Below are 26461 nucleotides of genomic sequence, written 5' to 3'. Positions count from 1 at the left end.
CCTCACACCTCCCTTTTTGTATTCCAGTTCAGATATTTAATTCAGCAAATCCTTACCCTCTGTCATTTATCTTTACTCAGTATCTTAACCTATTATAACCATGTGTTTGTAACCATTGTCAATCCATATTTACATATTCTTGATAATCTTTTTTACCAATACCACTTATTTTCCACCTGACATCATTTTAACATTCTTTAATTTTACAGTATTTCTGCAAATAGTCTTTAAATTTCTTCCAGTCTTCGTCCACCGACTCTTCTCCCTGGTCACGGATTCTGCCAGTCATTTCTGCCATTTCTGGACTACAACTTCCATCATCCCTGTCCTCTGGGCCCGCTCGCTAGGGGATGATGGGAGTTGTAGTCCAGAAACACCTGGGGACCCCCGGCTGAGAAAGGCCCGAGCACCTGTGAGCTGCCTATCATAAAATGAACACGCCGCCTGATGGTTTAAAAACCCTCAATGCGGTTTACAAAAAGATAAAAGCCCTGAGAAGAAATCACAACCCTGCTTCGAAACATAACAAAAGTTAAAATACTAAAACGGGTCGCCTCGGCTTTCTAAGCGTCTCTGAGCAGGGAACGCTTTGCGCAGGCGCCTGCTTGATCTCAAGTTGCAGGGAGTTCCCAAGGGCAGGTGCTGCCGCACGAAACGATCAGGCGCTGAGCAATAAGTAGGGCAGGTATTGCAGGTAAACGGGTCCCTATCTGAAGATAGTATGTGGAAGTTCAGTGTTCAAAGTATTCCATATATATTCTCAGCCATCCTTAAAACAGCACAGAAAACTGGTCTACTATTACCATTATAACACTATCTGAAGAAGTGTGCATGCGCACGAAAGCTCATACCAAGAACAAACATAGTTGGTCTTTAAGGTGCTACTGGACAATTTTATTATCATATAAATATATTTCTACTCGGTCAGACCAAGCCGGCTACCTACCTGAATCTGGGTCCCTATCTGTTAAGGGCTTTACCTTGATCTTGGCCAGTGCCAATCTCTGAGTGCAGACCCTCCATGCTGACCAGGCCTCCCTCCTGTCAGCAATCGCGCTGCAGAATTCTGCCCTAGCTGCATCTTCCAGCTCAGTCCCGAGGGAAGCCCCACGCAGAACACATAGGCATCCTAACAGAGATGGGTACAGCAGATGGTTAAGGCAGATGTGGGTATCCAGTTGTCAGCTTATTATCTAGGAAGAGGGGTCAACCCCAGTGTGGAGGAAATGTCCTTTAAAATCTGTCTCTGCCTTGGAACCTAGGAAGCTGCCTTAACTGAGTCAAACCATTGGTCCATGTAGCTCAGTATTGTCCACACTGACTGGCAGCAGCTCTTCCAGATTTCAGGCAATAATCTCTCCCAATCCTACCTGGAAATGTCAGGGATTGAACCTACCCCTGGCCCAGGGCCCTTCTCCCTTAAGGGAAAAGTAGCACTTGTTGTTTAGTCGTTTAGTCGTGTCTGACTCTTCGTGACCCCATGGACCAGAGCATGCCAGGCACTCCTTTCTTCCACTGCCTCCCGCAATTTAGTCAAACTCATGCTGGTAGCTTCGAGAACACTGTCCAACCATCTCGTCCTCTGTCGTCCCCTTCTCCTTGTGCCCTCCATCTTTCCCAACATCAGGGTCTATTCCAGGGAGTCTTCTCTTCTCATGAGGTGGCCGAAGTATTGGAGCCTCAGCTTCAGGATCTGTCCTTCCAGTGAGCACTCAGGGCTGATTTCCTTCAGAGTGGATAGGCTTGGTCTTCTTGCAGTCCATGGGACTCTCAAGAGTCTCCTCCAGCACCATAATTCAAAAGCATCAATTATTCGGCAATCAGCCTTCTTTATGGTCCAGCTCTCACTTCCATACATCACTACTGGGAAAACCATAGCTTTAACTATACGGACCTTTGTTGGCAAAGTAGCCCTTAAAATAGTGCAAAAATGGTATCTCACACCAGTACAATCAGCCCATTTTCGTTCCTCCTGCTCACCAAACTGTTGCAGGAAGTTAGGCTCATATCAACACATATTTGAGGTGGGAAAGTCCCGTATGACCAGAGATTATGCCACTGTGCATTGGGTGAGGTAGAATCCACAGAGCACATTTTATTGAGCTGTCCCTTCTACAACGATTTAAGACAGTATCTTATAACTCCATACTTACCCCAGCTTAGTTCCCGACAAAGAGGAAAGCAGACAGCATATCTGCTAAATAAGTCTTCTGGGAAAACAACCTTGTCAGTGGCTAAATTTCTTTTCCTGGCACTCAAGTGTCGGAAACGTATAACTGAATGCTTTGACGTGGGTTATCTGTGAGAGGTCTAGTACTGTGGCCCTACCTTACTTATGTACCCCCTATGATGTTATAGTTTTTAATTATTGTGTAATGTTTTAACTCTGACTATCGGTCGAATAAAGAAATTGATTGATTGATTGATTGATTGAGGTGGGAAAGTTCTGGGAGGAAAGTATTTGTCAAAATATATTTCAAAATATCCAGAACTGATGCTGCTCAAGTCTTCTCACAGGCAATGATGTCAATGTGTAGTTTAATGTACGGCTCAAACCTCTAAGTTTTCTTTTAATAGTGGCTCCTAATGAGATGCTAAAAGAAGTTGTAGGGTGCATCTCTGACAAATTAGTACAATAAAATATGGCAAATAGCACTTGTGGGAAAATCAACATAAATAAAATTGGCATAAGTTTTGAAACATAAATTCTCTTGTAACAGATTGGTATAGCTTTGTTATGCATATGGCTAGAAATGAAAACAGTCTAAAAGTTTCTGGTTTACAAACTGTTTATTGCTTTCTATACAAATGGTAGTCTGGGATAAGAACTTATTGTGTTATTTGGATATTATTTTGGATGTATTGCCTTCTGGGTTAGGGTGGGATATTTTATTACTTGTGTACAATGTCATTATATGTTGTAAGAATTTAATAAATGGCGAAAAATAGAAAAAAGAAGAATGGTACTGATAAAGGCACAAGGGTTTGTCTTTCCTACGTCTCTATTCGGTTAGCAATCCTAATTTATATGACGTAAATGTATATAGAATTTCTAGAGAGACAGCCCCCTGCTCCCAAGCAGGCTGCAATATAATCTAAGGACCTCTCCAGACTAGTTTGTTGTGGGTGTAACCTGCCACATATCATTAAGGGTGTTTCCAGACTCACTGTTTTCATGTGGGATTCAGCCATTTCTCAGCAAATTCAGAATGTGCAACTGAATGTGATTGGATGTTATTCTTAGGTGTCTTACGGTGCTGTGACATTTGCGCCTTATAGACATTAAATGGTGATTAACTTCTTGGCATTTTTCTTCTTCTCCAGATTGTCAAACCTTTTTAGATATCACAATTCCAAAGAAAATTCCATCCAACATGACTGAAGATGGTCTAGGAGAAGATGAGGTATTTGGAATTAAGAAATATACTTATGGAGTGAACATCTACTCAGTGGATGATATTTTGCACAGTGATTCCCAAGCTTGCTTCCCATGGGAGTCAACTAGATAACTCTGGGAAACCCACAAACAGGGCACATGTTCCGCACCTGGGGTCCTCCAGGTGAGTGAATGAGCAGAGATCCTCATGTGTGCACTCTACAGTTGTGCATAAGAATCTTTGGCTCCAACCGCCTCCAGACACTCACACAGGACCTTCACCACCTTCACTGGTTCTGATTTGAAAGAGATATAGAGCTGGGTATCATCTGCATTCTGGTGAACACCCAGTCCAAACCCCCTGATGATCTCTCCCAGCGGCTTCATGTAGATGTTAAAAAGCATGGGGGAGAGAGCAGGGAACCCTGAGGCACCCCACAAGTGAGAGCCCAGGGGTCTGAACACTCATCCCCCAACACCACTTTCTGGACATGGCCCAGGAGGAAGGAGCGGAACCACTGTATAACAATGCCCCCAGCTCCCAGCTACTCTAGATGGTCCAGAAGGTTGTTATGGTTGATGGTATCAAAGGCTGCTCAGAGATCCAGCAGAACTAGGAAACAGCTTTCACCTTTGTCCATAGCCCACCAGAGATCATCAACCAGCATAACCAAGATGGTTTCAGTTGCATGATGAGGCCTGAATCCCGATTGGAAGGGATCCAAATGGTCCACATCCTCCAGGCGTGCCTGGAGTTGTTCAGCAACTCGACTGGACAGGACTCTAGCACTCTCCCTCCCCGGTCCCGCTCCCATGGTGTAGTCTACCTCTTTCCAAATCTGAGCGACTTTATCTGCAAAAAAAACTTTGCAAAATCGTTGCAGGAGATCTTGGGGTCTTTATCAGGCCCCGATGACAAAAGTGGTTCTGTTAAATTGTGAACCGCCTGAAAGGGTCTCCTTCTGCTATTTTCTGCAGATGCAGTAGAGGCGGTGAGGAAAGTCCTCTTCGCCATCGCCACTTGGTAGGCTCAACGTTGAGCTCTAACCCGTGTCTGGTCTGATTCAAAATGAGGTTTCTGCCACCAGTGCTCTAGCTGTCTCAGTGATTGTTTCATTGCCTCAGCTCCGGGGAGAACCACGGGGCTGTCCGGGCTTCATGCAATCAGACAGTCCATAGCCCTGGCTCAGCCAATTGCTGGGCAGCAGCAACAGCAGCAATCCTTAAGAGCCCTTCAGGCCCCAGCCCAAACCAGGTGGAAAGATATTTCAGGCTCTTCTCAGGCAGTCTTCCTGAGATAAAGAGGCTCAGCCAATCCCTGCCATAGCTTTTCTGCCATCATCAAATACATTTCAATAGAGAGTGTTCATTTCATTTGTAAAAGTACTGTTTCAACATACTCTTCTGATTGATTTTTTTGTTTTCTTTTGAATTGTCCAGAGCACACAGACTTACATTATTACAATAAAAAAGAAGATATACACAATTCACCTGCAGCAACAGTAAGTGACCGCCTAGTCTTAACCCTTTGGCTTCTGGGTGTGGGATGTAAAGGTGCAGCCAAGTGCGACATTCTGACAGAGGACTAACGGCCTCCATGTTCTAACCAGTAGCTGTGACAACCAGTTTGTCGGTTGCTGGTGGTTTTGAAAGATAACTGCTCAGCTGCAGTCACCTCAGGACCAACTTCCCTCTGGTATAGTTTATTTGCCTGTTATGTAACCTAAGCCTGCCTTCAGATACAGTTCTGTAAACCTGAATGAATCTGAGAGTAAAATAGCTATATGATATTAATGTTATATTAACATGAATCAGATTCATGTGTGTATTCTTTAAGAGGGATTCAAAGGGATTTTTAACCAGGAAGACATCTTTATTAGTAGAACTCAGACGAGTCAGCAACAACTGATCGCTGCATAAACTTATAAAGGGGATTCTTTTAACTCTGCTAAAGCAAACCTTCCCACAATGGGGAGGCTGTAGCTCAGTGGCAGAGCATGGGCTGTGCATGGAGAAGGTTCCAAATTCAATCTCCAGTGTCTCTAGGCAGAGACCCGTCTGAAACCCTGGAGAACCATGGCTTGTCTTAGCGCGACACGTAACCCAGGCCACTTACTGATCTGCACTGGATTTTGATTTCAGGAGTCCATAATGGCTAGCTCCAGAAGGTGATCAGATTGGGCCTTTTCTAGTCCACTACTACCTCAACAGGGCCACTGGTCTTATTTTGCTCAGAACTGTCCAGCAGGTCAGAGGAAGTGAGAATACTCAGTTTACGCACCATGCCTATTCTAGACAAAAGCGCCCCACAAAATATTTATTTTTTTATTTCTTAGGAAGCATCTTACCCAAACTGTTCAGCAGCAAGTTCCCAGAATGGCTTACAAGGGTTCAAAGAAGCCCAGTATTAGTAGTAGTAGTAAAAATGACTACTAAAAATTAGTAGTAGTAGTAGTAGTAAAAAATGACAACACATAGATAACAATGGAACTTCCCAAGAAAACGGCATGGTGGAAAAAATTCCAGCAATGATTAAAAATGGATGAATCTAAAAGGCACTGAAAGAAAAAGAGAAATGACATGGGAGAAGCCTCCTTAGAGAGGCGAACTGATAAAGCTGCAGGCACCACGAGGCAGTAAGGGGTACTGAGAGAAAGGCCTAAAGTTCATGTGAGATTCTGCCCCCCCCACCCCAAATTCTGGAGCCAGCCTGGATTATAATTTATATTGTTATTCCTATTTCTGTCTTTAAACACCAGCTTCCAAAATGTCATTCCACAATTCCAACATGCTGTCATGCTTTAGTGTGACCTGGAAACAGAAGTCAGGAGAAGACTATGTGGACACCAACTAATTTAATTTATTCTTTTTCCTTAAAAATAATAGTACATGTTTTATTAGTTTCATATAAAACAAATATAATAATAGCAATAAAGAAATAACACTCAGGCTACGTTGCTTATTAATTGCCAAGGACACCAAAAGTAAATAAAATATTTAGTTCAACACCCCCTATGGTGTCTTTTGAGAACAACCCTTGGATTTCCTCTGTGGAAATTAATGGTTACCATTCAATTCAGTGGGAGGAAAAGCAAACCACTGCAAAGGGAGAGAGCATTGTGGTGAGAACAACCTTCCCTCCATTCCCTGACACTGTGTAATCACAGAATCATGGAATTGTTGAGTTGGATGGGACTCTTGGGTCATCTAGTCCAACCCCCTGCAGTGCAGGGATCTCAGCTAAAGCATCCACGACAGAGGGCCATTCACCCTCTGCTTAGAAACCCCCAATGAGAGAGAGCCCAGAACCTCTCAAGGTGATCTGGGCCTCACTTATGGGAAGCACTGCAGTATAGAGCTCGGCCTCCATCATTGTGATAGGCAGTTTGCTACTAGTATTTATGAATGCTGTACCTCTCCACTTAGCACTGCCAGCATATTTCAGAAGCATCCCCTGTTTCTGTTCCTCAGCTTGCTAGCTGACAAAGACAAAGTGCAGCGTTCTAGGGGATCTTCATTAGTTACCTCTTCAACCCAATCCTATGAGACTTTTCCCAGAGGGAAGTCAGTGATTCTTTTTGCAGTGTCAACGTAAATATCATTTTGTTGTTTTCTTCACAGAACATTTTTGCCCAATGACTTTTGGGTTTATACATACAACCGAGGAGGCTTTGTTAATCCCAGTTCCCCACATATTCAGGTAAAGGTTCTTTGGATGTCATTTCAGACATTTATTGATTGATTTTAAGTGTTTGTACACCACTTGTCAGATGCATCACCCCCCAAAGCAGTGTACAGAATTTTGAGGCAATACAATATTGTTATGGGTGTGTGGGGTACCATGTCTCTCCTAAATTCCTGCATGCGATATTCTGCCCCACCCCCAAAAAAAGCAGTGTAAAATGCAGACTAACCCTACCCCCCCCCCCAAGGAGTATTCCCTGGCAGATAAGTCAATAAGAAACAAAGACTCTCCTGGTCAGCAGCAAAGCAGAGGCTGTGCCAGCTGCAAAGGGGGTATAGTTAGCAAAGACAATGCCAGAGTTGGGCAGTAGAAATTTCAGAATTACCTTGGGCCTGAAGTAAGCAAACAGAAAGGAAGTGTTGGTTTTGCAAACTTGAAGGCGGTGGGGAGGGGGGCAGGGGGTGGGGAGATGCCAGAGCACGAAGTGAGTGTGGAGGAAAATCCAATCTGGAAGTAGCAAGCAGAAGGGAGATATGCAGAGCTATGGCTGAGGTCTCTTTAAAATCTGAGACGCAAGAGATCCTCTTGGGGTGTAATACTGGGATTCCCACCCATCTAGAATCAGGTTGTAAAAAGGTAAAGGGACCATTGACCATTAGGTCCAGTCGTGACCGACTCTGGGGTTGCGGCGCTCATCTTGCTTTATTGGCCGAGGGAGCCGGCGTACAGCTTCCGGGTCATGTGGCCAGCATGACTAAGCCGCTTCTAGCGAACCAGAGCAGCGCACGGAAATGTCGTTTACCTTCCCGCTGGAGCGGTACCTATTTATCTACTTGCACTTTGACGTGTTTTCGAACTGCTAGGTTGGCAGGAGCAGGGACCGAGCAACGGGAGCTCATCCCGTCACAGGGATTCGAACCACCGACCTTCTGATCAGCAAGTCCTAGGTTCTGTGGTTTAACCCACAGCGCCACCCGCATCCCTTAGAAACAGGTTGTATGTATGTATAAATAAACCATATATCATAAAGACACCCCATTCTCCACTGTGCCTTATTCTCAAAAGGAAACACAGACCCTGGGTTACAGTGTGCCTGCAACCCCTGGAATATCACTGCTCATGGAGATTGGGGTGGCGAGTAACAATAAAGATTTAACTTCACAGAAGATTGTGGGGAAAGGGCATTTTGAGATCAGATAAACCCTTCAGTCTAAACATTGTAAAAAGCCTGGGGGCAAGTAAAAAAAATATGCATATGGCATTTGTAAGGAGGTGATGGGGAAGCTTCTCTGGTGAGCAATTTCCAAAGGAGGGGTTTCGCAGCAGAACACCCCACACACCCCAGTTACCTCCCACACCTTGCCTCAAATAGCCCAGGGACTCAAAGAAAGGTCTCTGAAGGAGTTGGTGCACAGCTTCATTGTGCTTCTGGATCCATTGCTTCCACGTAAGGCTCAAGTGGTCTCAGTTGCATTGAGTGCCCAGCTGCGCCCCATCTGAACAGGCATAGCATAACTTCTGCAAACTATGCTCTGGTAACCTTTAGCTTAGATTATTGCAACCCGTTATATGTGGGGTTGCCTCTGAAGATGGTTTGGAATCTTCAGCTGGTACAGTATTCAGCAAGTAAAGGTAAAGCAGGAGACACAGGTGGTGCTGTGGTCTAAACCACTGAGCCTCTTGGGCTCGCCAAACGGAAGTTTGGTGGTTTGAATCCCCGCAACGGGGTGAGCTCCCACTGCTCTGACCCAGCTTCTGCCAACTTAACAGTTTGAAAGCACACCAGTGCAAGTAGATACATAGGTACCACCGTGGCAGGAAAGTAAATGGCGTTTCTGTGCACTCTGGCTTCCATCACGGTGTTTCTGTTGTGCCAGTAGCGGTTTAGTCATACTGGCCACCTGACCCAGGAAGTTGTCTGCAGACAAACGCCAGCTCCCTCAGCCTGAAGCAAGATGAGCGCCACATCCCATAGTTCCCCTCCAGGGGTCCTTTACCTTTACCTAGAGGGCCGCAATATGAGAATGTTTGGGGTGGCTCCCTGCTTATGGAATGCTCACCCAGGAAGGCTCATCTGGCACATTTATTACATATCTCTGGGGGCCAGGCAAGAACATATTCCTCTTCTCCCAGCCCTTTGGCTGATTAAACAATCTATGGCCTTTTAAACGGTGGGTGGTGGGTGGTAGTTATTGTTTTTGCTTGTTACTACAATAATCTATTTTTGTATTTTTACATTGAAACCTGCCCTGTGATCCTCAGATGGAGCTCACACATTTGATAGATAATAGTAATTCCCATGAACAGCACAAATAACTGTGGCTAGGCTCTCTCTTTCTAAGACAAGCTATCATTGGCACATTGACTTGAATGGATAGAAGATGGTTAGAAGCACAATTCTGGGGGAATTGAAACTGCGGCAGGAGGGGGAGGGTTAAAAACTGCATGTGCACCTAGTTGATAGAGAATTTCAATTGTGTAAATGCTGCGTCAATTGCTTTTTTCTAATTTTAAAAAATAACTTTAGGGTGAATGCTTCTATCAAGGATACATACAAGGGTACCCAAACTCTGTTGCAATACTCAGCACCTGTCATGGGCTCAGGTAAATGATTTCAACAGCCTAAGTCAATTATCTGTCAAGCCTAGCAGCGACCTGTCTCCAGCATAATCCAGGCACCAGATGTTTCACAAAAGTACATGCAGTATATGTTCTGTCTCTCCCATCCCCATCCTTGTGTTTCACACGCCTGACTTTCTTCAGTGGAAGTTTGCAGCAGCCCAATATATTTGCTCTTCTCTGAGCAGTGGAAAGTTCCCAGGTGTGGTGCCTATCCAGGTTTGGTTTCCTTTGGAAGGAAATCACTGGAGACTTACTTGTGTTTTGTAACATTTGAGCTTATTCACAAACATGCAGGTTGAGCATAAGTGCAGGAGGCCCTGCTGAAGCATTCCAGTAGACAGCTAAATACCCCTGTCCCTGAATGAGGTATCCGGAGGAGATGGCCAACACCATAAGATACTGTGCGCCCAAACACAGGGCTAGCAGACTCCAGGGATTAGTCGGCAGCCCTTATGCCAGCCGTTTCCTTCTCTATACATTCATACCTCGGGTTGAAGTAGCTTCAGGTTGAGCATTTTCGGGTTGCGCTCCGTGGCGACACGGAAGTAATGGAGCACATTACTTCCGGGTTTCGCCACTCACACATGCGCAGACGCTCAAAATGACGCTGCGCAGAAGCAGCTAATTGCGTCAAAGTGCAAGTAGATAAATAGGCACCACTCTGGCGGGAAGGTAAATGGTGTTTTCGTGCACTGATCTGGTTTGCCAGAAGCGGCATAATCATGCTGGCCACATGACCCAGAAGCTGTACGCCAGCTCCCTCGGCCAATAAAGCGAGATGAGCACCGCAACCCCAGAGTCGTCCGCGACTGGACCTAACGGTCAGGGGTCCCTTTACCTTTAAGCTCACTTTTCCTATAGTCTCCTTGAATCTTGGCTAGTACTTGCTATTTTTCCAGAGGGCTGTTGCAGTTTGAGAATGTCAGCTATGGAGTTGAGCATTTGAAAGACTCGGCTAATTTTGAGCACCTGATTTATCAAATGAACAACAAAAACCTCCAGAGTCTACTTAGGAGAGAAGATTTGCCATCTACAGAAAGACAACTGGGGAGCGAGGGCATGCCTTATAAGTTGCTCTCAGATAATGCGGTAAGTGCTAAGAGGTTTCTTGCCTTCTTAAACTGGCCTTTAGGAGTGATTACCATCAATATTCATTTTTTATTTGGAGTCCTCCCTGAGAACTTAGGTTAGTAGGCTTACAGTACAGATGCAATGCAATAAATAGACAATAGCTACTGGGGTGGGGAAAGGTGTATTTTCCTTTGTACGCTCATTGCATAACTTACCTGCACTGGATGTCTGTTATGTACCTGTACACAGGATATGGAGAATAAGTTTTTAAAAATTAAAAAGAACAGAAAAAGGCAGTGGCATAGCATTGGTTGCTGGTGTCTGTGGTGCGTGTGTGCATGTGCCAGGTGGGGGGAGGGTGCACGCGCACTGGGCGGAGGGATGCCAGCCCAGCCCTCAGTGCTGATGCCGCCGGAATGATTCCATCCCCAAAAGAGAAGTGGAGCCATCCTGAGCCACCTGCCTGTGTTTCTCACCCAAGGCCCTTCTCTGAGGCTAGTGCAGGTGGTGGCAACCTGAAAATGGGACTTTTCACAGGTGACTCCCCAGTTGTGGAATGCTGTCTTCAGGGAGGTGCACATGTCACCACCATTTTCAACTTTTAGGTGCCAGGGGGAAATGTTCCTGTTCACCTAAGCATTTGATCCCTAATTGGGGTCATATTGTATAGCCGATTGTGGTGTTCATCTCTTAGTACTGTGGCATAGGATTTATCCTTTCTATAGTATTGCAGAATGAACACTTCCAGTTTATTTTTCTTTTTTATATTTGTTTTAAACATCTGTACTTGTATCCTTTTTATGACGCCTTAAGACATTTTATCTAGTAAATGGTGAATAAATTTAAGAAATAATAACACCATCAGGTTGACTTGATGGCCCTCTTGCTTGACTCTCATCTTCATGTCTTGACCAATACCTGCTTGCCTCCAAACATCAAACCCTAATGCTAAACCGTATTAAAATACCTTTCTGGGCACAGCTGTGCATATTTTCCGAATGCTGCTTTGGATTTTTTAAACGTTATCCACACTCCTCTGCTGAAACCCTTAGACAGCACTGGGACTTGGGTGCATTGGTGCCTTTTCTGGAGAGCTTTTCTGTAGATGAATAAATTGGGAAAGTGAGAACCACTGTTAGGTGAACTGGATAAATGCACAGCTTTTGAAGTGATTTTTCCCCCAGTGGGGCAGCTTGATGCAGGCTTAGTTCTAGTAATCTGCTGCTAACGTTAAGCCATTTTGCATTATAAAAGCTCCAGGGACCAAAATACAAAAATTATTACTAAATGTGATTTATTTTGTCTTTCCTCAGCCACTGTCAGATGTCACTAAAGTACACAGATACATAGAAATATATATCGTTTTGGATAAGGGTTTGGTAAGTTATTGACCACGAGAAATACATCTTCTTGGAATGCTAACAAGGGCAATTCATTGAACCAGCATGGTGTTGTGCAGAGGTTTTCAACCTTTTTGAGTCCATGCTCCCTTGACCAACTACCATATTTTTCCCTCTATAAGATGCACCAGACCACAAGACGCACCTAGTTTTTGGAGGAGGAAAATAAGAAAAAAAATAATTCTGAATTTCAGAAGCCAGAACAGCAAGAGGGATCACTGCTCAATGAAAGCAGCAATCCCTCTTGCTGTTCTGGCTTCTGGGATAGTTGCGCAGCCTGCATTCGCTCCATAAGACGCATACACATTTCCCCTTACTTTTTAGGAGGGAAAAAGTGAGTCTTATAGAGCAAAAAATACGGTACATTCTTTCTGCAGCTGCCCTGTGGGGAAACACACCCCAAACCTCAGAAGCCAAGTTATGTCACCCCTTGCCTGCAGCCTCTCACCCCTTTTTGAACACCCTCCCTTGTGGAGTATTCCCTCAGCCTCCTCTTCTTGGGAGTCCTCCAGGCAGCTGCCGCCACTGCCCCTGGTCTCTGAACCACCCCAAAGAGGCCCTGGGAAGAGGATACCCCCAGCCTTAGTGGCCCAATGGACATTGGCCGAAGGTAAACGTGAGGCCAGCACCATACTCACCTTGGGAGGCTGCCATGGGTTGTGCCAAGCCTGCAGGGTGGAAAGGCTCCCTTTGGCACTTGGCATTCAGCTCCCAGGAAGGCATTGCACACAGCAAGCACAAGAAAGGCCAACATGCTGCCTACCTGCCTGGCTTCCTACTTATTCGTCCATTCTGAGCAGTAAGGGCTTGCTTGCTTGCTTACTCCGAAGCTACTGAAGCTCCTGGCAACCAGCATCCCCTGGCCAGCCTCAGAGGCACCATTTGTTGAGAATTTGTGTATGTGCAGCTACTCACACAGAGTCAATTAAGGTTTGGCAGACAGCCAGAAGGCAATCTGAAGAAGTCTGCCTGGTGATAACAGAGGCATGGAGACAGCTCCCTGACTGGTCAAGCTCTCTCAAGGGAGTGATAATTAATGGCCTACTAACTGGTAGTTTGTGGTTCAGTGTGTCAGTGAGTGTAGGAGTTGTGAGTCGTGTCAGAGAGAGCTAGCTAAAGATCCGTGTTCTGTTCCTGTAAATAGTCCACTCTATATAATAAACACCTAACTACAAGTTCCTGGTTCCTGCTTCGTCTATCCTATCTGCAGCCAAGTCGCCAATTGCTTCCGTGGATTCTGCGTGTGCTCTGCTAGGTCTGGCTAAGGTCCTGCAGCTAGTCAGAAAGTTGCGGAACACCAAATAGGTTCTGCCAGTAGGTTATGGGCAGCAGATTGGCGTAGATTGGTTGCAGCGAGTTCCTGAAGCAGTGGACGCCTGGGTCACACTATTCGCCTGTGGAGCTTGTAGCCAGGGTTGCTGCAGCAAACAACTCCTCCTTTGGGAGGCAGAGACACAAGAGGGCATCAGAGGAGGGAGGGAAGGAAAGAGGGACAGAGGCCAGTGTTGCCTTCGGCACCCCTGGCCATCTTTTAGGCACCCCAGGGTGCCATGGCACGCGGGTTGGAAACCACTGGTGTAGTGGATAGAGTGTTGGTCTTAGATGGTGAGATTTGGCATATAGGGTCAACTTGGCCTAGCCATTTTCTCTCAGTCCAATCTGGTTTGCAGGGCTACTACTGAGTATAAAATAACACAGTATACTCACTTAGCATATTAGGAGTAGACTGCAATTCAACCATGACAGGACGTTGTTGAGGACCCTGAAAACCATCTCACCCTGCTAAGGTTGTTTGATTCACTGCTATCCTACAGACACACATGCACTGAAAGGCGAGCTCTAAGTGCATTCAAAACACTTCACATCCCTTTACCATATATGTTGGCCCAACGTTTGGTTCAGCTCTCAGACCAAGTTGCATATGACCCAGTGTTCTGTTGCCAACACTGGCAGTCTACCATAACTATTGTCTATTTTATTGTTTATTTTTGCTATGATGCATGCAACTGTTTTTCTCTCCAGTACAACTTTTTGGGTGGAAGCAAAGAAATTGTAACCGACAGCATAGCACAGCTTATTGGTTTTGTCAACAGTGTAAGTGACTGCCATGTTTTGTTTTTCTTTTGTACTAACAAGAGCCACTTGGATGTTTTCACTTGGCTATCACTCTTAACAGCCTTGTCTTGCAAGCATCTGCTCTGGCAAAGTAATTGCATAGCATTGGATGATAGGTCTTCCGCGACTGGACCTAATGGTCCCTTTACCCTTTACCTTCAGTAACCGTGAACCTTGGGTTCACACACTCCTTATTCCCCTCCGCTCTTCTGGCACAGCCATGAGAAGGAGATCAGAAGCTACTTGCTTCCCATTTAAAACTAACTAGAGTTTCTTTTATGTCTGAACTGGGACCAGGATGAGGTGGGGTGGAGGAACTCTGTTTAGTTAAAAGTACCGTTTGTTGAAACAAACCAGGATCAAATTTTGGTGTGGGATCTTGACTTGTTAACAAATCATAGTTCAAACTAACCAACCTCCGCAGTTCAGAAGTCTCTGGTTAGTTTAAAACCATAAGTGGACATGCTAAAAGAGGAATGGGGAGGGGTCAGCATTTGAGCCCAAGGATCTATATGTGCATGCAGTCTTGAAAGTCTCATTCTCATTCTCAAACCTTTACTGAGTGGCTGCCGAGACCATATAACACCAGTCCTGAAAGACCTACATTGGCTCCCAGTACATTTCTGAGCACAATTCAAAGTGTTGGTGCTGACCTTTAAAGCCCTAAACAGCCTTGGCTCAGTATACCTGAAGGAGCGTCTCCACCCCCATCGTTCAACCCAGACACTGAGGTCCACCGCTGAAGGCCTTCTGGCGGTTCCCTCACTGTGAGAAGCGAAGTTACAGGGAACCAGGTAGAGGGCTTTCTCAGTAGTGGCACCCGCCCTGTGGAATGCCCTACCATCAGATGCCAAGGAAATAAACAACTATCTGACTTTTAGAAGACATCTGAAGGCAGCCCTGTTTAGGGAAGTTTTTAATGTTTGAAGTTTTATTCTGTTTTTAATGTTCTGTTGAAAGCTGCCCTGAGTGGCTGGGAAAACCCAGCCAGATGGGCGGGGTAGAAATAATAATAATAATAATAATAATAATAATAATAATAATAATAATAATAATAGGCATATGTACAAGATTCCAGTAGGGTTCAGTACAAAAAATAAATAAATCACTCATCAGAAACCTGCATCTAACACTTATGTTACGTGTAGTATAACATTCATGAATCCTCATTTCATGTTGCCGAAACCTGGCTACTATCTCCACCTTATCCCTCCCCCCCCCCCATCCTGAAGGCTTACATTTGTCTGAATGGCCACTCCCTACTAACAGCCTACAGATTAATAAGATTAGATTGAATTATCTGATACCAGGATATGGGTGACTGATTCAATCTGTCACAGCAGTTGCCACTCGCTGCCCACCATCGACATGCAACCGGACAGTGTGTGTGTCGCAATGTGTGCACTGTGGTGCCCCCCCCAGCTGTCTGGAAGCTGCCTCCCTGAGGCCACCCCCTCATTTGCCTCATGGGCACACCAGCCCTGAGCCCCTGGCGTCTTGCACGTGTAATGGCAAACTGGTGAGCCCTGGCACAAATTTGGCCCAGGCTCTTACAATCACCCAAATCTTTATAATGAATTCGTCAAAAATTAAGTTGGAACCGCCGAACATGTATTTTGCTTTGCCTTTATTTGAGCTTGCATTCTTTCCATCTTTTCAGATGTTTTCTAGCCTTAACATTACAGTTGTTCTATCTTCTTTGGAGTTCTGGACGGACCATAATAAAATCTCAACATCAGGAGAGCCCGATGTGTTACTACGAAAATTTCTACGTTGGAAAAATTCATATCTTGTTCTACGGCCTCATGATCTGGCACTTTTGTTAGTGTAAGGAGATATATTTTATCATATAGAGCACTCTAATATAGCTATAGCATGCTTACTCGTCAACGCTGAGGGATAGTGACTCACTAACATAGGCGCTTTCTCCCAGGGGCTCTGGGTGCCCAAGCACTCACAAGGTTTCACATATAGGGGTTTCACAAGCACACATATAGAGTGCTCCCACCACGCTTTGGAGGCTTCGCGTTGCTATTGCTGAAGCCAAGGAGCCTGCATTTGCTCCATAAGATGCACACACATTTCCCGTTAATTTTTGGAGGGGAAATCATGCGTCTTATAGAGTGAAAAATACGGTAGTTGAATCCAGCACAGTATTTATTTTGTGCCCTTCCTCACAAAGCATTATGTCACAGAGTTGCCTGAGTTCCTTGGATGAAGATGTGATGAAAAATGTCTACCTATCAAATAATAGTTGTGCCACGTTAAATGCTCTTGGTGTGGGGCAGCATAAGGAAGAGAAATCAACTGCATCTTTGGACAGCTGTAGGATGTTATGTTCACATTATCGAGGGATCCAAGGAAAAGCCAATTTAAGACATCTAAGAGAAAACTCCAACCAAAGGGTATATGAGAGACAGAAACTTCACCAACCTAGTGCCATCCAGATGTTTTGGGTTACAGTTTCTGTCATATCCAGCAATCTGTTTGCTGTGGCTGATGAGAGTTGTAACCCCAAACAACTGGACAGCACCAAGTTGGCAAAGCACCTGTCATAGATGCAAGACAGAACCTGCACAAGAAAATGGTGTCCTTCTCTTGCTTCACCATGCATCTAATTCTAAACTTAATTTAAAAAACTGACACTGATTGAGTGGTAGCTACAGAAAGCCGCAACCAGTGGACAGCAGGCAGAGATACTTGAAAGCATAGAAGCACAGCTCAGGGGCCCCTGCTAGGAAAAGTTCCCCTTCTACTGAAAGATTCCAGCAGATGTTAGAGCTAAATAGCAGATTGCTCACCTGGGATTGTGGGCAAATGATGGTGGAAGAGACCAGCTGTGGCAACAAGACCTGGGAAAGCCACTGTGTATGTAATGTTCTCCACACCTTCTTGATTATGTGAAGACTTTGCCATTTCTTTTGAAGACACAATCCCTTTAGCTACTCCACCATCTACCTTTGTGTTTTAGTTACAGGGAGAAACCTAATTATATAGGAGCAGGATTTATGGGGAAGCTGTGCCTCCGGAATTTTGATGCAGGAGTTGCTCTGGTACAGTATTGCTGAACTTTCTTGGCTAAAGTGTATATGTTGCCTGCCTTGGATTTAGGTATTGCAGGGGTGGGTAACCTGTGACCCTTTAGACTGAACATGCTCTGCAGACACACCCTTAGGGTATGAACAGGGGTGCCTATTCAACTTCCCTGTCTTTAGAGCAAAGTACAATATGATCTTAGGTTCTACAAAATGAACTTAAACACAGTACCTTGGGTTAAGAACTTAATTCATTCTGGAGGTCCGTTCTTAACCTGAAACTGTTCTTAACCTGAGGTACCACTTTAGCTAATGGGGCCTCTTCCTGCCGCCATGCTGCCGCCACGGGATTTCTGTTCTCATCCTGAAGCAAAGTTCTTAACCCGAGGTACTACTTCCGGGTTAGCGGAGTCTGTAACCTGAAGCATCTGTAACCTGAAGCATCTGTAACCTGAGGTACCACTGTACTGAGAAGCTCCTAAAATACGGTCCTAAGAGACTTGTTTGCATTTAGTCACCCATAATGGAGTGGAATAATCTGGTTCCTGATTCCAGTTTTCCCTCTTCCTTTTAGTATCAGAAGTCCATGAGCAAAGAGCCATTCTCCGTCATTCTGGCCCAATTGCTGGGCCTTAACCTGGGGATGGAATATGACAATGGCAAAGAGTGCAAGTGCCCAGGAGGCTTCGTCTGCATAATGAACACGGAAGCAGTGTAAGTACTATGACGATTGCACTGAGCAGCTCAGTGTTAGGACTGGACATAAGTCTCTGCTTGCACTTTGGAAAGTGGAAGGCAGCAGCAGAGCTCATCTCCTATCTCAGCACTGTACTGAGATTGGAGATAACAGAAATGGTGGCTACTCTTCTGCAATTTACCATCAAAGAACAGGCACAGGCTTATCTCCTGTGGTTTGTCAACAACAACAGCAACATTTATTTATATGTTGCTTATCTGACTGGGTTGCCCCAGTCACTCTGGGCTGCTCCCAACAAAAAATATTAAAAGCACAATACAACACCACACACTAAAAACTTTCCCTCAAATTCTGGGAGAAATTCAGAGGCCAGGAAAGCCTAATTATGCCTGTGGGTCTGATGTTCCCCACTCCTGCCATAAGGGGTGAAGTTCTGCTATGTTGTTGTTTAGTCGTTTAGTCGTGTCCGACTCTTTGTGACCCCCTGGACCAGAGCACGCCAGGCACTTCTGTCTTCCACTGCCTCCCGCAGTTTGGTCAAACTCATGCTGGTAGCTTCGAGAACACTGTCCAGCCATCTCGTCCTCTGTCGCCCCCTTCTCCTTGTGCCCTCCATCTTTCCCAACATCAGGGTCTCTTCCAGGAAGTCTTCTCTTCTCATGAGGTGGCCAAAGTATTGGAGCCTCAGCTTCAGGATCTGTCCTTCCAATGAGCACTCAGGGCTGATTTCCTTCAGAATGGAGAGGTTTGATCTTCTTGCAGTCCATGAGACTCTCAAGAGTCTCCTCCAGCACCATAATTCAAAAGCATCAATTATAGAAGTTCTGCGATACCTGTGTATAAAATAGGGCTTGTGCATTAGCAAACTTTGAAGAGCCAAAAATCGTCCACTGCTATTGATAGATTTGGTATCTGCTGTTATCATTTTGTACCAAATATAACTGGAAAAAATCCAGTAAGTAGAAAGTGTAAAGCTTGTTTAATACTGGAGACCTATGCTATTTCTCCCCTCAAGATAATTGGAGGTGGTTTTAAAGAGGGATCATGCTGTGTGCACTCATTTCTCCTTTTGCCTCTAGACAGCAAGTTCTTTCAGGTCTTTTGCATTCTTTCAATAATTGCAAAACACCCACAATTTACATTTAAAATAAATAGCTTCCCTCCAAGAATCATGGAAACTTTACCTAGTGGTTGTGAAGTGTAGCTCTTTGAGCGGTATACTACAATTCCCAGATTAATTGGGGGAAGTCATGTGCTTTAAATCTATGGTGTGGATGTTGACCACATGAAAGTAGGACAAAATAAGTACTCATTTTTAAAAACTGGCTCCTACCTTTTATTGCTTTATAGTGATTTAATATGATGCCTCGGAGCCATGTCTGCAACTATGCAGACTGTAACAAAACTTCTTGAAAACTTCATAAAAATGTTAAAAGGTTTTTATTTGTTTTTTGGTGGAAAAAAATGTTGCTCAGGTCACCTTCCAGGTTTCAGAGACTGGCCTGGCCTCCTGCTGCATGTCAGGCGCTCGTCCTACAATCGAGTAGGACCCTGGCAGAGACAGATGCCCGACTGGCATGTTTTCTCCCTCCTGATCGATCGTTCGGGGGCTTCAAAAGCTTTCTTCTGCCTGAACATCACAGCGACCAATGCCAACAGACACCGGCACACTTAGGGATCCACAGAGTTTGCGCGGCTTGCATAATAGACCTCATCAACTCAGCATTTTGGCTAATCTATTTTATTTACATCTATTTTTATTTACATACACACAGAACACTGCAACATGGCTCCCTCTCTCTCTAGCATCAGACAGCAAAGAGAAAGAACAAAGGACAATAGTCCCACTTCACGGAACACAGTACAGTGGTACCTCAGGTTACAGACACTTCAGGTTACAGACGCTTCAGACTCCACTAACCCAGAAATAGTACCTCGGGTTAAGAACGTTGCTTCAGGATGAGAACAGAAATCATGCGGCGGCGGCACAGCGGCAGCAGGAGGCCCTATTATCTAAAGTGGTGCTTCGGGTTAAGAACAGTTTCAGATTAAGTACGGACCTCTGGAACGAATTAAGTTCTTAACCTGAGGTACCACTGTAACACAAACATCCTGTCTCCATCACTTCCTACTCTGTGGAGTCAAAACATACCACGTCATGTGAAAGACAACAATCCCATGACTGCAGTCATGGAGCAGGAATTCTAGCACTGCACTCGGCAGCCCTCCATTCAGCATGCATAAGAAGGAAGGGGCTCTTTTTTGTATTTTTTTTATTTAAAAATGTGTTGAGTGTGTATGTGTGCTTGCCATATAATGATATCAGATTCATCTTACTATGTTTCAGACTTTCAAGTGGAGTTAAAGCTTTTAGCAGCTGCAGCATTGAAGACTTCCAATATTTCATTAAATTCAGAGGAGCCCAATGTCTCTCTAATCGACCTAATTTAAAATTGTTTTATAAGAAGCGAAGTGCCAGAAGCAGAGCGCTTTGTGGGAATGGAGTTCTGGAAGCTGGAGAGAAGTGTGACTGCGGCTCTGAAGAGGTCAGTACCTCCTAAATGTTTTCCAGGTTTGTTCATTTGAATGTGTGTCCTGCCCTGTTCCAGGGGTCTTGGGTTGATTATTTAAAATAGAGAAGCAGACATTTAGAATAACTCTCACCTACCTCTGCCTGACGCGGGTGGCGCTGTGGGTTAAACCACAGAACCTAGGACTTGCTGATCAGAAGGTCGGCGGTTCGAATCCCTGCGGCGGGGTGAGCTCCTGTTGCTTGGTCCCTGCTCCTGCCAACCTAGCAGTTCGAAAGCACGTCAAAGTGCAAGTAGATAAATAGGTACCACTCCGGCGGGAAGGTAAACGGCGTTTCCGTGCGTTTCTCTGGTTCGCCAGAAGCGGCTTAGCTGTCTGCAGACAAATGCCAGCTCCCTCGACCTGTAAAGCGAGATGAGCGCACAACCCCAGAGTCGGTCACAAGTGGACCTAATGGTCAGGGGTCCCTTTACCTTTACCGTTACCTCTGCCTGCCTTCCACTTTTGCTCTGGGAAGCCTCCAGGGCTGCTGCAAAGTCCCCTTTCGGAAAACTGGCAGCTACCTTAAACCAAGCGGCTCTCCAAGGTTTCAGGCAGTATTCTCTCCCAGTCCTACCCGGAGATGATGGGGCTTGAACCTGGGACCTTCTGCATTCAAAGCCGATGCTCTAGCACTGAGCTACGGTAAGGTTACCACAATTTTTTTCAATGAACCTGGGGACACTTTTCAACTTCAAACAAAAACATCTTGGAGGTCCCAGGCCACAGAGAGATTAGGATGGCCTCAACCAGAGCCAGGGCTTTTTCGGCTGTGGCCCCGATCTGGTGGAACGCTCTGCCGCAAGAGACTAGGGCCCTGTGGGACTTGACATCTTTCCGCAGGGCCTGCAAGACAGAGCTGTTCCACCAGGCCTTTGGCCAGGGCACAGCCTGACTCCCTCCTTTGGCAATCTTCACAGAACTCTAGCCCAGTGGTTGCCATCAATTTGATTTGAATTAATTTTATAATGAAATGTTTTTAGAATGTTGTATTATTTTATTGTTGTTAGCCGCCCTGAGCCCGGCTTCAGCTGGGGAGGGCAGGATATAAATAAATAAAAATTATTATTATTATTAACTTCAGTAGGAATGATAGGATTTTGTCAGGGGACTGATTTGTAAATCCGGGGACTGTCCCTGGGAAACGGGGACATCTGGTAACCTTAAGCTACGGCCCTTCTGCTTGTTTCTGCCTGCTCCTGATGTGTTTAAATTGGAAATATACTTGTTGCATTCACTTCTAGCACAGCTTTTGAAATTTAAAAACATCAACAACATGGTTATCAAATGAAAAACTGTGTAGCAGTTATCTGAAAAGCCAACCAAAGCCAACAGGAGACCATATATATATATATATATATATATATATATATATATATATATGCAGGTTTTGGTGTCTTCGGGTGTCTTCCCGTGTAAGAGTCGGGGTGTCTGGGCGACGTTTCGACGAGGTCTCACTCGTCATCTTCAGGCTGGTGCTTTCGGCTTCTTGTTACTGGAACAGATATATATATATGAAGACCAGTTTACTGTCAGGAATTTATAACTAACCCTATATCCAAACAACAGTACAAAAAGCTCATTGGCTTAGAGCCAGGTTAGTTTAGGGACCCATATATATCTGCCTAGGAATTAAATTTACCTTCAGGATGCCTCATGGGAATTGCTTTGTATATTAAAAATAGTATTATAATCAGGTTTATTTGAGTAAAATTTGAAGTCAACCTTTCCCTCTTGTCTTTTCCTGTCTTTTTGAAATTCCTCTGTGTTAAAAAGCATAATGTAGCAGAAAAGATTTGGGCAGATTCCATGTATAAACCTTTACTTTTATTTATTTAATAAAATTTATACACTGCTTGATTATAAAACAACAACCTTCAAAGCAGCTTACAAAAAAAGCTTTGGAGTTTCATCTTTTACTTTCATATTTTTTTTCACTGTCTAAACTCTTTCCTGACCCCAAACAAAAAGCTGTATGATTTTTGTTTTCAGGAATGTAAGTACAGTAAATGTTGTACTAGCTCATGTACATTTATCCGTGGAGCAGTGTGCAGCAATGAATTGTGCTGTGAAAATTGTCAGGTAAGATGCTAAAGTACTCTCATCACTGCCTTAGCCACACATTCACCTCAGTTTGTTTGAATCGACACTACCACTTCCTCTGAATTTTATCTCCGCAACCTCTGTGTTGCAGCCAGTGCTCATCCTGCACAAAGCTGGCCCATAAAAGTTAATGGACATGGCAAGTTTAGTTTCATTAATTTCAGTGGGTCTACTGTGCGTAGAACTTAGTAGGTTACAACCATTTGCAGCCTGATGTAAGATGCTAATTAACTTTCAACTGCAATCAGATCAAGGAAGAATTTCCTTTAAAGATGGAATGCCACTTTTGAGGATTTCCATATCAGCATTAAATGCTGGTGTTGTTCAAAGGTAGGGAAAGAATCTCAGGATCTCAGCAACAATGTAAGCACTGACACAGGTGAATGTGAAGGTTTGCCAGAGTTCTGCAGGCCATGTAGGAGAAATCCAAATCACAGAAAGAAGACACGGTTTTATTAATTGCAAAGCAATGCACATGGCCACCAAGCTAATGCAGTTACTGATCAAAGACGGCTCACTGCACTCAGAATTATACCTTCAGTGGCAACTCATCTAGCCTTCTGGCAGAAGAGACACTTGTACCTTTTCTGCTCAGCCCAAGGCAGGGCTTCACTAATCTCTAGGGAAGAGGCAGGATATAAATAAATATATAATAAAATGGTGGTACTACTACTACTACTACTACTAATAATAATAATAATAATAATAATGGTTCAGTAAGATAGTCCCACAGTCTGTTTCCCATGGGATTCTTCATCAAAGCCTTGTTCCTCCCATTGCTCTGTCCCAGCTCCTGCCAAGCTAGCAGTTCGAAAGCACACCAGTTCAAGTAGATAAATAGGTACCACTGCGGCGGGAATCCTCCTCAACCCTAGCTGTAGTCCTCCATGAAAAATGCTATTGATACTTTCCTTCTTCCTTTTCTTTTTCGCCTAGTTCAAGCCAAGAAACACAATCTGTAGAGCAGCTGTAGATAGTGTCTGCGATTTCCCTGAGTACTGCAATGGCAGTTCGGCCTCCTGCCCAAGCAATGTTTATGTCCAGAATGGCTATAGCTGTGCCTCTAATTCTGGCTACTGTTATGGTGGATCCTGTCAGTCGGCTGATCTACAGTGTCAGGATCTTTTTGGTGAAAGTAAGTGAGACAACTTGCTTTTTTGCTTCTTTTAAAAACAAAGTGAAATGTTTACCCTTAAAAACAGCAAACAAGCAAACAGGTTCCTTCTGTAACCAAATTGTGTGTGCATGCCCACTCGCACCTATACCATGAGCTTTCTTCAGCTTTTATACCAGTTTGCCCGTCCAATGAGTCCTGGGTTTCTCTTGGACTCTTTGAGCAGAATTCAGCGTCACACTATTTAGATTGTTCCATCAACAATGCAAGCATTTCTGCTCGGCAGATGAAATCATCTCCCCACTCCTCCCCCCAGGCCCTGTTTTGGGGGATCTCCTGACACACCCGCCCTTTCACCTAAGCTGGCTGGAAGGGGAAGCCCATGGCATTAGCTGTGCTGCCTTCCACATTTGCAACTAGTCCCCAATGTGGCTCATTGTCAAGGCATGCTTCTTCTTCCTTGGTGCAGAAGATGGCCACCAGAATTCTGACTGGTATGACCAGCTTTATGCATTTTATGCCAACTTTAAAATCACTCTACTAGCTACCTAACGACACTTAGGCACAAGCCAAAATGTTGTTAGTCACTATGCCAACCTGTTCAGTTAGGTTGTTTTGGTGAAGCCCTTCATCAAATGCCTTTATGAGGAATCCTGCTTCCTCTGAAGGCCTATCTAGTCAGGATTCTGTTCTCACCGTAGCCAATGAGATGCCTATAGGAAGCCTACAAGTACTGTATTTTTCACTCTATAGGACGCACCCGACCATCGGATGCACCTTGTTTTAGAGGGGGAGAACAAGAAAACAATTTCTCCCCCTCTCTGCTCAGCGCCCCTTCAGCAAAGCGGCAGGAGAAACGGAGCCCCTTCCATTTCTCCTCCCACTTCGCTGAAGGGGCGCTGCGCAGAGAGGGAAAGCTGTGCAGTGCCTCTCCAGCGAAGCTAAGCCAGGAGAGCAAGAGGGATTGGTGCACACCGACCCCTCTCGCTCTCCAGGCTTCAGCGAAAGCAACGCGAAGCCTCCGGAGCGCGGAGGGAGCGCTCCCTCTGCGCTTCGGAGGCTTCGCGTTGCTATCGCTGAAGCCAAGGAGCCTGCATTCGCTCCATAAGACGCACACACATTTCCCCTTCATTTTTGGAGGGGAAAAGTGTGCCTTATAGAGCGAAAAATACGGTAGCTCTCCTGCTCCTTCTGCCTCTTTCTACAGGAGGTTATACTGTATATAGATCCGTCATAGCTAGTAGCTATTTATAGACCTACCATTCATAATTTTGCTAGTCCACTTCTAAATCCATCTAAGTTGGTGGCTTTCACTACATATTGCAGTGGTCTTCATTGTTTAACTATGTGCTGCATGAAGAAAATATTTTAAATAACTAAATAATTCTGCTTCAGTGAAAACAAAGAGTCTTGCAGCACCTTCAAGGCTAACAAATTTATTATTTGTGGAGGCAAATCCAATATATCAGATTTTGTGCACCAGACTGATATGTTTTTACACATATGAAAGTATCTGTTAAGAGCATTGCTAACAGAAAACTATTAAATGTTTCATTTTAGTCCTTCTAATCAAAATCCTTTTAATATTTATAGAGTCAAAAAGTGCTCCGCAAGCATGTTATGAAGAAATTAATGGTGAGACAGATAGATTTGGACACTGTGGGATTGACATAAGAAAGGGATTTAAGACTTGTTCTTTGCGGTATGTGATTAGGAAACAGAAGCAACTGTGGCAGGCATCTTCTATTGTGCGGTGCATGTTTTTACTGTTGATATAGTATCAAAGTAGCCAGGTAGAGTGGGCTGTCATGACTCTCCCACAGGGACTGGAACACCCAGCTGGAGCCTCTTGTGTCACTAGCTGAGGGACGGCACTGGGTTTCTGACCCTGACGCTGGTGGTCAGTCCCACTAAACTGTGGTTGACAGTCAGGTGTCTGCTAAACCACATCCTACAGCATCAAGGCCCATGGTGCTGGAGCCAGGATTGCCATCGGCATCTTCCCCCCCCCCCCAAGACCAAGTAACACAGTGTCTACCACACTGTTAGTCCAACGGTGCAAGAAGCACACCACATGGGAGGTCATGGAGGTTTGCAAGCCCTCAGTTCACTTCCAAGCAGGGGCGGATCTTGGTAATATGATGCCCTGTATGAGGCCCAAATGTGACGTGTTCCCCACTCCACCCTAAGCTGCCTTCCAAAAGCCGGAGAAGGGAGGCACCGAGCTTTGGGAAGGAGGCACAAGGCTCCCTCCCACCTCCTTCCTAAAGCTGGACAAGTGCTAACTAGGCTTTGGGAAGGAGGCAGGAGGACTCTAGGATCCTGCCAGAGCCCTCACGCCTCCGTCCCAAAACCCAGTGCTTACTTTGGGAAGGCGCACCCTTGACTCCTGTGCCCTGGGTGGGGGAACCAGTCGTGCTGCCCTAAATCCACCTCTTTTCCAAACCTTGTTGCACACCAGGCTCTGTCTCTGTAACAAGGGACGTGGGTGGCACTGTGGTCTAAATCACTGAGCCTCATGGGTTTGCTGATCAGAAGGTTGACGGTTCGAATCCACATGATGGGGTGAGCTCCTGTTGCTCTGTCCTAGCTTCTGCCAACCTAGCAGTTCGAAAGCATGCCAGTGCAAGTAGATAAATAGGTACCACCCACACCCTCACACACACACCCTC

General features: G+C 45.0%; 1 protein-coding gene across 2 annotated transcripts in view; it reads left to right on the top strand.

Moving 5' to 3' along the window:
• LOC309538629 (disintegrin and metalloproteinase domain-containing protein 2-like) overlaps nucleotides 1-26461 on the top strand; it is a 38658-nt gene that overhangs the window by 433 nt on the left and 11764 nt on the right. For both annotated transcript variants that reach the window (XM_082234365.1, XM_082234364.1), the window contains exons 2-15: nucleotides 3325-3404; nucleotides 4817-4878; nucleotides 6998-7076; nucleotides 9589-9665; nucleotides 10583-10772; nucleotides 12068-12133; nucleotides 14177-14248; nucleotides 15930-16096; nucleotides 17241-17322; nucleotides 17879-18018; nucleotides 20349-20547; nucleotides 22565-22654; nucleotides 23612-23810; nucleotides 25383-25491. In XM_082234365.1, the coding sequence (XP_082090491.1) occupies nucleotides 3325-3404; nucleotides 4817-4878; nucleotides 6998-7076; nucleotides 9589-9665; nucleotides 10583-10772; nucleotides 12068-12133; nucleotides 14177-14248; nucleotides 15930-16096; nucleotides 17241-17322; nucleotides 17879-18018; nucleotides 20349-20547; nucleotides 22565-22654; nucleotides 23612-23810; nucleotides 25383-25491 (1612 nt within the window). The remainder of the gene's footprint in view (nucleotides 1-3324; nucleotides 3405-4816; nucleotides 4879-6997; nucleotides 7077-9588; nucleotides 9666-10582; nucleotides 10773-12067; nucleotides 12134-14176; nucleotides 14249-15929; nucleotides 16097-17240; nucleotides 17323-17878; nucleotides 18019-20348; nucleotides 20548-22564; nucleotides 22655-23611; nucleotides 23811-25382; nucleotides 25492-26461) is intronic.

Source organism: Podarcis vaucheri, assembly GCF_965113315.1.
Source record: "Podarcis vaucheri genome assembly, chromosome: 8".
In the NCBI taxonomy this organism is placed as follows: domain Eukaryota; kingdom Metazoa; phylum Chordata; class Lepidosauria; order Squamata; family Lacertidae; genus Podarcis; species Podarcis vaucheri.
The sequence above is the reverse complement of the archived record's forward strand: the minus strand, read 5'-3'. Positions and strand labels throughout refer to the sequence as shown.